We start from the raw sequence: 14,085 nt of genomic DNA, 5'->3' as shown, positions 1-14,085 counted from the left end.
AAGAGGAAGGCATCTGCTTTAGGGGAGGCAAGAGTTGACAAAGGCCTGCACTGAAGTGAGGCTGTGAATAGGAGAAGAGGTCTGACGAGGAGGCCAAACCAGCAAGACTTGGCAAACAATTGGCTGTGTGGAGAGAGAGGAAGTGAGGGCAGAATGGAGGTCATGTGCCAGGAACCTAGACGAAGAAACAGCGGTGTTCTTAGCAGAATAGGAAAGAAGACTGAGCTCCACCTTTGGCAGGTTGGACTTGACCTGACAGCAGCACAGTCACTTTTAGGCTTACAGCTTAAGGGTAGGACTTCCCTAATTTCATATTCCATCCTGTTACCTCGTATACCACTTGGCACTGTGCTGCCCCTGCCTTGTACAAGGTTGCTTTGCAGACTGGGGCTCCATTTGTTACATAGGGCCAATATTAAGGTGTGGCACACTGAAGGGCAAGGGAGTTCTTTTTAAAAATAATTTTAAAATTTGGTAACTAACATCAAAAACATTCAAATAAATACAAACCACATGTGGTACACAAACACAAATTTAAATTATTTATAATTTATAATTTTTTTTGTTTTTGCAAAAAAATGTTCCATTGCTTCCTATGGCCCTTTCTGTTTTTCTTTTATATGTTTATCCCCAGATTTTGTTGCCAATATTGTTTTAACATAATGATAGTCGGAGTTTATGTTCCAGTTCTAATTTATCTAATTTAATTCACTGTGTAAAAATTAGAAAATTTTTCTTGATTTTATGTTGGTTATTGTTTATGGCACAATAATATGCCATTACACTTGTATAATACAGCTTGTTCAGGATTAACATTGCATTTTTCTACCTCTTCTGTGACTAGTTCTTTTAAAGTTTTGACATCCCTCCATTTTGTAGTCTAGAACAGGGCCTTATATTCCAGGTTCTAACCAGGTAGAGAACATAATGGGAGAATCTCTTTTTTTCTTCTTTGTGCTCTCCACTATTGAGATTGCTTTAACCTTAAGAAAAGACAAACAAGTACTTCCGTTGCTGCATAAGTATCAGCTGACCCAGGCGTTTCTCCCTCTTGTTTGTGTGGTTTCATGGTTCATATCAGTTGTTTTATTTTTTGTTTTTTTTGTTTTGTTTTGTTTTGTTTTTTTACCAGTATACACAGTTCCTCATTGAAAAGACATTCAGTTTTTCAGATAAGGTGTCACTTTACCAGGGTCACTTTGAACTCTAATTATATCGTAGGATCATAGTTTTAGAACTGAAATGGAACTTAAAGGTATTTTAGCTCAGACCTTTACACTGAAACCCAGAAAAATTATGTGGCTTGCCAGAGATCATATAGGAAAAGTGAGGAATTCAGCAGGAATCTGGATTAGGTCCTCAATTTCCAGATTCAGGGGTCTTGCTAATCCAAAAAGGACCCCTCAGGGTTCCACTCCAGCTTCCCAAATTGATCTTCATCCATTATTCTCTAGTTAATTGGTTACTGTGCCAGGTTGGATTTTGTTTGGTTTTGTTCTGTTCTTTGCTTCTCTGAAGGGCAGGTATATCTGTTTCTTGTGCCAAGTTCTGAAGAAACAGGCTGACCTGAATATCATTCAAAGAGTTTTCTTAGGTGTGGCACGGAAGAGGAAAGTTTTAAAACCTGTGTAGATCATGCCATTGCAAGGCCATAAGACTGTTAATGATTGCATTATACAACAACCAGGAACTGTTTAACCCGTAAATATAACTAACTCCTGGATCTCTCTGCTTCTGCATACACCTGCTATCAAAAGATAAACACTGATCTTAGAATCACAGCTAGAGGGGTAAGATTGGAATCTGTTACTAATACTTATTTCCTCTCCAAGCACCTTTTACCTGATCTTTATGTTATATTGACAGCAAAGACACTTTCAGATCTCTGTCAGCTCCAAAGGAAAGGGAAAAAAGTATGTGGATAATACCCAGGCTTGGGGATATGTGGACTGGTAGTTTGGCCCATTACAAGGCAGAATGATTCCATTTCTGTCTTTGTATCCTCTGGGGCAGGCAGTTTTTCTTTTAGGAGGGGGTCTACATCTATGATTCCATTAGTGTGGCGAATTACTATAGGGATTTCCTCCCACTGACGCAGATCAGCAGCTTATCCATAACTTAAGAGTCTCAGAGAATTACTTAGACTACTGAGAGGTTAAATGATTGTCACCCAAGCAACACTCAGCAGTGACCAGGTCCTTGTGACTCTCGGGCTTGGCCGTAGTCCATTGGAAAGAGACTTCCTTTTCAGGTGCTTAATAAGAGATTTTTGGTGGTGGCTGCAGTCAGAAATCAGCCACATAAATGCACAAACACTATTTTTCTTTCCATTCCATTCAACATGTTTTCATAGATCCTGCCTAGGGTAGAGGAAGACCTCAAATTATAATAAATGATCACACATAAATTAAGACTTGACTCTTGTTGTACGTTGAAAGTCTTCCATTTAGTTAGAAATTTGATCTTGAGCAAATGACTCAACCTTTCTGTTTTTCAGTTTCTTCATCTTTAAAATTAGGGGATAGAACTAAATTTTTAAGGTCCCTTGTAGCACTGTCATTTTTAATTCTTTGCCTCTAATGTCATTCATGGAATATTTACTTTTATGCCTAGGGTTGTACTATTAAGCCACTGAAAAGTACTCCTTAATTACAGATTAGTTACCCATTAGTAAGCGCCTAAACTTTCCACTGGAAGCTTAAAATTCTATGGAAATTAGTGATCTAATATTCTGTAGCAAGACTTGAACTGAGGTGGTAGTGGTATTAATAAAAATAACCTATCTTTACAGCTGCTTTTTAGGGTTTTTAAATTGCTTTCATCATAACCTTCTGAGCAAGTATTTACTTCCCTATTTTACATAGGAAGCTCAGAGAGGTTAGGTGATCTGCATTAGGTCACTCACTCGCTTTTTGTTTTTCCTACTTACCTCCTAGGAGTGTTGTCCAAATGAATATCCAACATTACTAAGTATTCTCAAAGTTAGCATGAATAACTTGTTTTTCTAGCTGTATTCTTTCTGCATTTATAGAATTATAAAAGCCTTTGAAAGGACTTCTACCTTGTATGGGAAAGAAACTGTTCTAAATGATTTTGTTTTCTGTTTCTCTTTTTCCTCCTCATTCAGTGAGGACTATGGAAAGAACTTTAAGGATATCACAAATCTTATCAATAACACATTCATTCGGACTGAATTTGGAATGGCTATTGGACCTGAAAACTCTGGGAAGGTTTGCTTCTTTGCTTTCTAATACTAAAGTATACACCTTATCAACTGTGACTGGGGTGGCAAATTTAGTTTTAGAAATTTAGAAATCCATTAATACAACAGTAAACTTATACATATATATAGATGAAGAGTAAAATGTCTGATTTTATAGTGTGTTTAATACTATATGAATACAGTTGAACCTCAGTATAATACTATTCTCTTTGTAGTTGGTTTCAGAATAAAAAAGGCTCTGTCTAGAATGAAATTCCATCCAAGTGGATTTAATTATTGAAGTGCCAAAAGACTTTTATTGCAATGCAGTTTTGGCTGTAAGTTGGTGCCACCCCATGAACCACTCACTAAAAGACAGCCTTTTAGTGAGAATACAGTGTAAAATCTGAAGACTGACGTGACTTAATTCCTATTTATGGAATGCTTAGAAATCATCTAAGTAGTATTCCATATATGGTTTCAAGTTTGTAGATGCACACACATTATAGTTTAAGAACGTAAAGGAACAAGCATATTTATTTTAACCTGTGGCTTTTTAGCTTTCTTCAAGGTGGTTTCTGATGCTTGTTTGTGGCTCAGATTGTTTTCAGCCAAACTCTCCTGGAAGTTCTCATTACGTTGTGATCTAATAATTCATCTTCTCTTCCAGGTGATTTTGACAGGGGATGTATCTGGAGGAAGTCATGGAGGAAGAATTTTTAGGTCATCTGACTTTGCAAAGAATTTTGTTCAGACAGATCTACCTTTCCATCCTCTGACTCAGATGACCTACAACCCCCAGAATTCTGATTATCTTTTGGTCGTCAGCTCTGAAGTAAGTCCAGCCAAGTTTTACATGTTTATGGACTCAATACAGATAAACTGAAAAGGATTTTCTCTATATAAATATTGCTTTTGTGCTGAACTTTCTTCCACTGATACCTGGAGGTCTGAAATACGTAGTTCTACCTTCCTCCTCTCTTACGAATGACACAGTTACTGAGTGCTCCATTTCCCTTGATCTGGGGCAGAAAATGAAGATGTCTCCTAAGCTGTGTTTTAGAGTATATCGTGGTAGATTGGCTTTTTAAAAATTTCTGCAAGTAAATATGATATTTGCTATTACATTCTTAAGTCAACAGAGTACTGTGTTTTATTAACAAAGAAATTAAATTCATTCAATCAAGCATTTATTAAGTACCTATTATCTGCCAGGTTTTATAGTAGACTCTGGGGATACAAAGACAGGAATGAAGTAATCCTGCCTTCAAGGAGTTTATATTCTATTAGAGAAGACAACATTTGCGTATAAGTATGTACAGAACAAATAAAAGGTAATTTCTGAAGGGAAAGGAAGGTAGGAATTTCTGGAGGGAGTCAGGAAAAGCTTCATCTAGAGCAGAGGATCTTCACCTTCTTTGTACCGTGGTCCCCTAAGGTAGTCTGCCAAAATATGTGGACCCTTTCTCAAGGTAATGTTTTACAATGTGTAAAATACATGAGATTAAAAAAGAAGTCAGTTCTATTGAAATAATTATCAAAGAATTTGAAAATAAATTCACTTGTTCCATAAGAACTGCTCATTGAGAAAGTAGCAGAAAATTGAACTGAGTTTTCAAGAAAACTAGGAATTCCAAGAGGCAGCTATGAAGAAAGAGCATATACTAGACAATGGGGTACCTAGAGCCTGGGCAAAAAGTGAAAGGCAAGAAATGAGAACTCTGTGTGTGAGGAGCATTTAGGAGCCTACTTGGGCTGGAGCATAAAGTACTTAGACGGCGATAATGTATACTAAGGCTGGAAGGGGTCTGGGGCCTGCTTGTGAAGGGTTTTAAAATCAAAGTTTGTTTTTGATCATAGAGATAATGGGAAGCTACTAGGATTTATGGAACGAGAGGCGATTTCAGAGGCGATATTCTAAGTGAGGGGTCATGAGAGCCTGATCTAGGGAGGAGACAGATATAGGAGGAGTTATGTGAGCAGCTGATTAGATATGAAAGATGAGGAAGGTCAAAGGGTCTGGCTTTGACTCTGAGATTATATACCTGAATGACTTCAAGAATAGTGGTGCCCTCAACAGAAATCAGAAAGTTAGGAAAAAGGGAGGAATGTAAGGGAGGGAAGGGGAAGATACTGACTTCTGTTTCGTACATGTTGAGATGCTTATAGAGCATCTAGTCCAATATTTCTAATAGCCAGTTGATGATAGAGAGCTCCTGAGATACTGGAGGTGAATACAGGAATCCATTGAAGCTGGTTGAGTTTGCTGACTGTATAGAGAGAAAAGAGAAGTCTCAGGCTTGGACCTTGAAGTACATGCATCGTCAGGAGCCTGATGATTCCACAAGGAAGACCAAAAAGGGGTGGTCATACAAGTAGGAAGGAAAAACCAAAAGAAAGCAGCATCAAGACATTATCGTTGAAGAAAATAGTAGAGTTAGGCAAGGTTCTTCTTTTAAGTATGGAGAGACTTGGGCATGTTTATAGACAACAGAGAGGGAGCCAGTAGTGAGGGAGAGACTGAAGACAGAAAGAGAGGATCAGTGATTGTAGGAGTGTGAGAAGGTGAGGAGACGAAGAGAATGTAAAGAGGGGCTGTCAAGGAGAAGGGTCACCTCTTCATCAGAGACTATCAGGTGAATGTCAAGATTGGGAAAAGAGGGAGCAAATGGCCTCTGTTCTCCTCACAGCAGAGGAGTGGAGGGGGTCTGTGGAAGGCTTGAAGAGAGGAGAGGTTTGGAGAGAGGCATAAGAGAATTGCCTTCTTCCAGGAAGTACCTAATTGAGATTAGTTAACTTAATTCTGGAGCGGACCCAATTGGCCCAGCTGCATGACTTCCTTTATTAGCTTTATTAGCCCCTCTCTCTAGGGGATCTTATTAGCTCCTGTGAGTTCAGTTCTTTCTCTCTGTGCCAATGACTCCCAAATCTATACCTCACACTCTTAAGATCTTCCCTCAACTCCAGTTGCAAATCCCCAACTGCCTGCTAGATACCTGAGACATCTGAGGTAGGTACCTCACACTTGGTACATTCAAACCAGAATTCATTGTTCTTCTTCCCTAAACCTGCACACCCTTCCATTCACCCAAGTAAATTGCCTCTGAGTCATCCTTGACTCCTCCAGTATCTCTCACATCTAATCAGTTACCTTGTCTTGTGGATTCTGCATCTTTCCTGTCTTGTCCCTTTCTCAACAACTACCTGTAGTTCAGGTCCTCGTTATCTCTTACCTCCTTACTGCTGTGGCAGTTTCTTTATTGGTCTCCCTTATTCTCATCACTCCTCTTTGATGGGTTTCTACAGCCTCCAGAATTGTCTTCTTAAGGCCAGGTTCTGACCATGTCACCCACCCCTCCACTCAAAACCCTGCCATTTTCCTTTGCCGGGGATACAGAATGCCTCAGCATGGCACATAAGGATCCCCCAAACCTGGTTCCCCCCTGCACTCCTAACCTTAGTCCATTCATACTGCTGCCCTTCACACCCTCTACATTCCAGCCATAGTGGACCCCTTAGACACATTCTCTAAACTTGGCACTTTTATCTGCCACCTCCCTAGATTCTTGTTCTTTGTGCCTGTAATGTGTTCTCTTCAAGCCTCAAAATCCCTGTCTTCCTTCCAGGCTTAACTTTGAGGCTGCACCCTAAGAACCAGATGGGCCTTTCCATCTGCCCTTCAGGGAAAGCCTCCTATAGATATGTATTCTCTCCCTCATTAGAATGTGAGCTTCCTGTGAGCTGGGACTTGTCTGTTTGTAAGTATATCCATTGCTTAACATAGCACTTGGCACTTTGTGCTGAATAATTGCTTTTCCCTTCCATTCTCTTTCTCCCCACCCAAGTAAAATCAAAGTTCCTTGAGGGTAGCCACTCTCCTTTTTGTGTTTATATTCCCAGTGTGTTGTACAGAAAAGGTGCTTAATAAATGCTTGTTGAAGCCCTCAGTGAGAGAATACTTCAAATGTAGATAGTCTACAACGGTTCACAGAGGTTCATGAATTGGAGTAGAAAGGAAGAAGGCAGAAAAAGGGAAGCTGGAGGTGATGAAGATGCTCTGTCTGTGGCTGGTTGTTTAGATGTCGAGAGGCACAGGAAAGCCAAATAGCCTGTCCCCTTAGCCACAGTGCAGTGCTGGGCTTTTGGACCAGAGGTTGTGCCTCCAGATAGCTGCCTAGGGTAGACCTTGGATTGGGCTAACAGTCATTTGTCATCTTTCAGAATGGCCTGTGGGTATCGAGGAACTTTGGGGGGAGATGGGAAGAAATCCACAAAGCAGTATGTTTGGCCAAGTGGTGAGTAACTAACTAAAGGTGACGTGGTGTGTGTGTGTGTGTGTGTGTGTGTGTGTGTGTGTGTGTGTGTGTGTGTGTGTGTGTGTGTGAGACGGGGGGAGAGAGAGAGAGAGAGATACAGAAATGGCATCTAACTAATCCATCCTTTGGAGGGTGCTTATGGTCTGGTGAGGGCAACTAGACATTATTTTGACTCATACAGCAGAGGGTAAGCTTTTCCAAATGCTTCACTGAGCATGGGATTGTAAAGTGGAAGAAGTCACTGGGTGGTCAGCCTCTGTTTCTTGGTGTTCTTCATGCCATGGAGAGTGAGGCTACAGCCTCTTCTTCATCACACCCACTCTACTTAGGCTGGTAAAGCTAAGGAGACACACAGCCTCCATCAGCCATCCTAACGTCCCTGGTCAGTGGAGGACCCTGCTCTGTCCCCTTTGATTTCCTCTGCTCTCTCTTCATGATAAGCAGGAAGCAGAAAGTTCTGTAGCCATGTGATCACTCAACATAAAGAAGCCCCTTGTAAGAGCAATATTCCTGTCAGGCAAGACTTACCTGTTCTGTTTGAGTAGAAGTCCTGCTTTCTGTCCGTTCCACTTAGCTGGGATCATGAAAAGTAAAATAACAGCTTATCTCACATAAAGCGATACAAATTGCCTTTTAAAGAGACTGTGATCTCTTTCTAGCTGCACATGTGTAAAGATACTATACTGTGCTTTAGGTTACAGTTAAAGAGATTTTCAAGGGTAATTTCTTTAAAACCTAATCACATAAAATGCAAATCCACTCTACACTAAAGCATACTTCCATTACTCATAAGCCGGGAAATGAAAAGAGCACCAGATTGAGCCAACACAGTCTTGCCACTAACATACTGTCAAACCTTGAGCAAATGACTTTATACTTGGGAAACCTCACTTTCCTCTTCTGTAAAGTGAGGAAAGATTGAATTGAATTGAAGATACTAGGCTAGATATCTAGGATTCTAGTCAGCTCTTTGAATCTTGTATCATTTAATCTCTGTGGGCCTCAGGTTTCTCATCTGTCAAATGAGGTGTTTGTGTTAGAGTCTAGTCTTTTCCAACTCTATGATTCTGTGGCCAGGGGACCCTTCAGGACCTTGCTAAATTGCTTATACCCATTTCTTCTAAATTTAGTTATCAGATTTCCCAATCCATAGCAAATTAAAAGAGAATGGGCTATGAGAGGCAAGTATACTGACAGTAGGAAAATGTGATGATTGTTATATAACTTAAGAGACAGAAAAAGCAAATACAGAACTCAAAAAAGTATGGCAGTCAGAGCTCATATAGTATAAGGGTGAACAGCTTTGTACAGCTCAGTAACCAGAAAAACCATCAGTGTTTCTGCAATATGATACAAGAATTGAACATGTCAAAAAAGAGATTTTCTGCCTATTATTTTAGAAGACATGGAAAGGATATATATTAAAACATTTTAGGAAGATTTTGATTAAGCATGGCTACAAATGCAAAAGACATTGGTAGAAACTTTAGTTTCTGGAAAATACACTTATAGACCATCAAATTCCTTTATAATGCTGAGTAAGAATTAGTGTATGCACATTCTTCTTACTCTTATAACGTAACCCTCACCCTAATTCCAAGTAATTTTTAAAATGACAAGTAGCAGACATTTTTAAAGGCAGCTAAATCATGAGGAAAGGGATTAATCCTTCAAGATAAAATCAGATGCTGGCACGCTTGCTCATTACTAATCTTTGAAAGCAAAGTGCTTTGTGTAATAAATAAAATGAAATCCATTAAATCCTGTATCCAGTGTGAGGATTTCTCTCTTTTGTAGCTATTTCTAAGTTCAGTATTCCAATACTGTGAATACCTCAGACACTGATGATAGCTGCTGCTAAACTTCTTGTGCTGATGTTTTTGTTGTTCATTTTGTTTTATTGTAAACCTAGAATAAGCCACAAATACAGATGCATAGAATAAGGAGCATAACCGTAAAATGCAAACTGTTAATACTTTGATGAAAATAGAAAATGTATGTAACAGACACATTGAACAAACCACCACTGCTAGGCTCTGTTTTGACCTCTCTTTTGTTTGCATGTTTATAAAGTTTAAATTGCTATTTTTGTATAGTCATACATACATAGTAAATGTATGCATTCCCATTCCTTCTTTGCTTTGTTAATTTTGTGCCTTTCCTAATTTTAAAAATCTGTTTCATATTTTTCATTTCTTATGACTTTGTAGTACTTGAAATCAACAACTATCAAAACACCATCTCCCGGGTTATGGAAAGGTGGCAATCTTTGCCAATGGAGATCATACCCACACCACCGAAATGATAGATTCTTTAGGCACTGAAGTAGTTCATTAACGTTGATGTGCCACAGTTTACTTAGCTGTGCCACAGTGCTATGAATATTTTTGTACAGCTAGGCTGTTTTTCCCTTTTAATGTGATCTGATAATAACATGATAATCATGTGGTCAGTTTTTGTACCTCTGCTCTCTCTGGCCACCTTGCTCTGGCCATAAATCCTGTTTCAATTTATAGTCCTATTAAGAATATAGTAAATTACCCATTTCCCTGTAACCCTGCTCACAAGAAGTTTTTGTTACTTTGCCAGTTTAGTGAATGTATGATGGGATCTTAAAGCTGTTTTAGTTTACATTTCTGTGATTCCAACAGAGTTTGAAAATTTTTGAGTGTTTTTTAAAAAATATTTTCACCTTCAAAAATTGCCCTCTGACCTTTTTTCATCGGAGAATGGAAGTTGTTTTTTATGGATTTTTCTATTCCTATTGGTTCTTTAGAGTTGAGGTGTCACATTTTTGTCAGTCATATTTGCCACAAAGATTTTTTTCCTTCATTTCTTGTCTTTTCATTTTCAGAATGTGTACCTTTTGTCAGTGCTCGTTGTTCAGTCATTTCCTTTGTGTCTGACTCTTGGTGACCCTTCTGGGGTTTGCATTTTTCTTCTCCAGCTCATTTTACAGATGAGGAAATTAAGGCAAACAGGCTTAAGTGACTTGTTCAGGCTAACACAACTGCTAAGGGTCTGAGGCCAGATTTGAACTTAATTCTTCCTGACTCCAGGCCCAGTGCTGTATCCACTATACCGTGTAGCTGCTCATTTCAGAACTTACTAACCTAGTTTTGTCTGCTAGAAATTGTGTAGCTTTTATTCTCAAGGAGAAAGATATGTAACACCTTTTCTATGATGGTCTCTAAGTGGACAGGTTGGATTTCAGTCTTGCACCTGTAAACTGAAACTTCAAGTAAAAGCCTTAGATTGAAGTCATATTAACACTACTTGTTAATGAGCAATTCTTGCAGCAAAAGATTTAAACACAGAAAAACATAAACCCTGTGGACATAAAATTACAATTTTCAATAATTCTCATTAATTATGAAGTCCTTACCCAGCCTTACACTGACACCCTCATCCCTTTCCATGGGCTAGCTTTTACTGAAGTAAGGTCATCAATGTGTGCCCTTGACTAAAGTGTTTGTTTCAGTGGAACACCTTAGAAAGACAGATCTTCTGTTCTCATAATCAGCATATGACTGATGCTGGTTTTGATCTTTGGTGGTCCCAGAACATCTTGGGGTACATTTTACACCCTGATATTTTGATACATGTTCTAATTTTTAGCTCCAGCAAGTATGATCTTGCATGACATTTCCTCCAAATGATCTCGGTGGCTTCCCACACAGGGAAAAGTCAAGTACTATTTCAACACTCTGGCTAACTTCCACATTCTTCTAAATGTTCCCCTTTCTGATTAGATACATTGGGCTTATGTTCAGTATTGCTAATTTCCAGCATTAATATCCCTTGACACTATTCTTTGCAAAAGAAGAATCATTTGATCGTGGATATGGGTGACTTAAGGATACATTTGTTTAAGATGGGAAAGTTTATAGATCCTTTTGGGAACCTAAGAATGTGCATGGGTCCATATGGGGTAAAACAAGGGGTACAAAGAGGTGGCACCCATGTTCAGGTAACAACATACTTGGGGAAGGAACATATGAGGATATGAAAAAGATTCCAGGCTCTGGAAATACAGAGACAAAAAAAATAACCTTGCCCTTGAGAAGCTTACATTCTCTCAGATAATCAAGAACAGATCTATGAATCTGGTTTGATTTTTTTGAGCTGTTTTTTTGAGGAATAGATAAGATTTTGATGCTTAGGAAAAGATGTTTCAGGGAAGGGAACAGAATAAACAAAAAAAAAAAATATGCCAGCTACAATGAGTTGATTACATTTGACTATAAAAGAGATTTCTTGAGGGAGAAGAGTAAGAGATAAAGCTGAACAATAGCTTCAAGCTATTAATGTCTTTAAGGTTTAAAAATAGAGGCAGTCCTGTATGTAGTGGGTACTGGATTTAGAGTCTAGAAACCTGGGTTCAAATCCCTCCTACTTGTTTGCTGTTTTTGAAACCGGACAAGCCACTTAATTTTTGTGTGCCTCAAGCATCTCAAGGATTTATCTGCTGCCTTAGAATTGCCTTGGTGGAAAGAGCCCCCCAGATGAATGAAATCATAGATCCTTTTTAAGGTTTGAAAAAATCTTCAATCAGGTATTTAATTGTATAGGTAAGTAGATTGAGCCCACTTTTGGTGGTTTCTCAATGCACTGGGAAGATGTATTGATCGTATGATCCTAGATTTTGAGTTGAAAGAGGAGTCTGAGAGCTTATCAAGGCCAAGCCCCTCATGTAAGACTGAGGAAACTGAAATAGTAGGATGGGAAGCGATTTGCTCAGGGTCACATGACTACAGCATGTTGATGGCAGGATTCCAACCCAAGGCTTCCTGACTTCAAATCTAGTGCCATAACTACTACATTCTATGTTTTACTTCTTTTAGAGTTGAAGGAACCTTAGAGACATGTCCAGACTTCCTTGTTTTACAGATGAGGAAACTGAGGACCTAAGATGTTAAATGACTTGCTCAGGGTCACATTGGTAGAAAGGCTGGGATGAACAGGTTGAGGAGGTGGCTTTGGAGAAGCTGTTCTACCTGAGATGAGACCTGTTAAACTTGCATCAGCTTTTTCATAAAAAAGAAACAGAACTGAACTGCAGTCAGACAAAGTGGGTAGCAGATTTGAACTGCAATATTTTTCTGTCTTTGCCTTGTTTTAGGGGATCACAAAACACCATCTTCTTCACTACCTATGTGGATGGCTCCTGCAGTAAGTATGTTTCATTTCTGGAGAAGAATATCACAATAGATTGCATGCTATGGCATCCTCAACTCCAAGAAGCCTATGTTCTCATTCAGGCTCTTTCACTAGCTTGTTGTGTAACCTTGACTAAATCACCCAGCTTGCCTGGGCCTTCATTTCCTCATCAGTTAAATGAGAGAGTTGTATTAGCTAATCTCTGTGATTCTGTGCCCAATGGGAACCATTTGGACTATAGGAGACAGAAACTTGGAAGAAACCTTAAGTCATTTCAACAAACATGCATTTTTATGTGCTGGGCCCCAGAAAGAAAGCTGTATTGGCCAGAAAGCAAATCCATTTCCCTTGTCGCAGGCAATAATTTTGCCACAAATATATTGGTGTAAAATCTAAGTTGAATATATTAGAAAGTCTAAAACCAAATTATGGTATGGATAAAATACTTTTTACTGTAACTTGTAGACCAGGTAATTTTTTGTTGTTTTTGGAAATGTTTAAAGCAAATGTTTGGTATTTTCTGTATTTATTAATAAGAGCAAATTGAATTATGTAGAAGAAGGGCATTTTTATAGTTTTGTAATAATGTAGTTTCTTTTTTTAAACATTTTTACTAATGTGTTTATAACTCCTTCATTTCCAAATGCATCCCTTTCCCCCCTCCTTACAAAGCAATTCCATGTAACAAAGAATTCAAAAGAGAGAAAATAAAAGCCAGGCCAGCAAAATTAGTTGTCACCATCTATCGAATCTGGTAGCATAAACAATGTTCCAAACCTGTAGGTCCCCTTCCTCTGTCAAGAAGGGAAGGAGGCACATGTTTTTTTCTTCAAGGCCATATTGACCACTGTCATCATGCAGAGGTTGCTTCTGTTTTGTTTGTTCCATGTATATTGTTGCAGGCATTGTCTATTTGGTTCTTAGTTCAGCTGATTTGACTTACTAAATGTAAGTTCCCTTTAGGCTGCCCACAATGATGCTTCAGATGCTTTTATGGTCAGTAAGGTTATGTCAGTAAGGTTATGCTTTGCCCGTGTAAGCTATTCTCTGGTACTGGCAGATGTTCTCTTGGAAGTGGAGCGTCTGTCACTGATCTCCTTAGAGCATTTGTCTCACTGTGGGATCCCAGGATGAAAAAATAGCCCTGTAGTTGTCTCAGAATGGTCAGACCAATGCTCAGCTTTACCAGCTTCAGACTGGCATGCCCTTCTTTCCACAGTCACTCTGTCTCTGACTCAGAACACCTTCTGTTGTCTCTGCCAGTTCGCTGAGTGGGAGGTGGGAGGTGAAAACTTCAGAGTGGTTTTGGTTTGCATTTTTCTTCATAATTGTCTCGTTTCAGAAACAGAACTAGACTTTGTTGTAATTTTGAAGGATGGAGCACTTCTTGTTTTGTTTTCTTTCTTA

General features: G+C 39.0%; 1 protein-coding gene across 2 annotated transcripts in view; it reads left to right on the top strand.

Moving 5' to 3' along the window:
- SORT1 (sortilin 1) overlaps nucleotides 1–14,085 on the top strand; it is a 67,426-nt gene that overhangs the window by 35,283 nt on the left and 18,058 nt on the right. For both annotated transcript variants that reach the window (XM_072644239.1, XM_072644238.1), the window contains exons 4-7: nucleotides 3,128–3,230; nucleotides 3,873–4,037; nucleotides 7,424–7,497; nucleotides 12,641–12,690. In XM_072644239.1, the coding sequence (XP_072500340.1) occupies nucleotides 3,128–3,230; nucleotides 3,873–4,037; nucleotides 7,424–7,497; nucleotides 12,641–12,690 (392 nt within the window). The remainder of the gene's footprint in view (nucleotides 1–3,127; nucleotides 3,231–3,872; nucleotides 4,038–7,423; nucleotides 7,498–12,640; nucleotides 12,691–14,085) is intronic.

Source organism: Notamacropus eugenii, chromosome 2, assembly GCF_028372415.1.
Source record: "Notamacropus eugenii isolate mMacEug1 chromosome 2, mMacEug1.pri_v2, whole genome shotgun sequence".
NCBI lineage: Eukaryota > Metazoa > Chordata > Mammalia > Diprotodontia > Macropodidae > Notamacropus > Notamacropus eugenii.
This window is presented reverse-complemented; position numbering and strand designations above follow the sequence as displayed.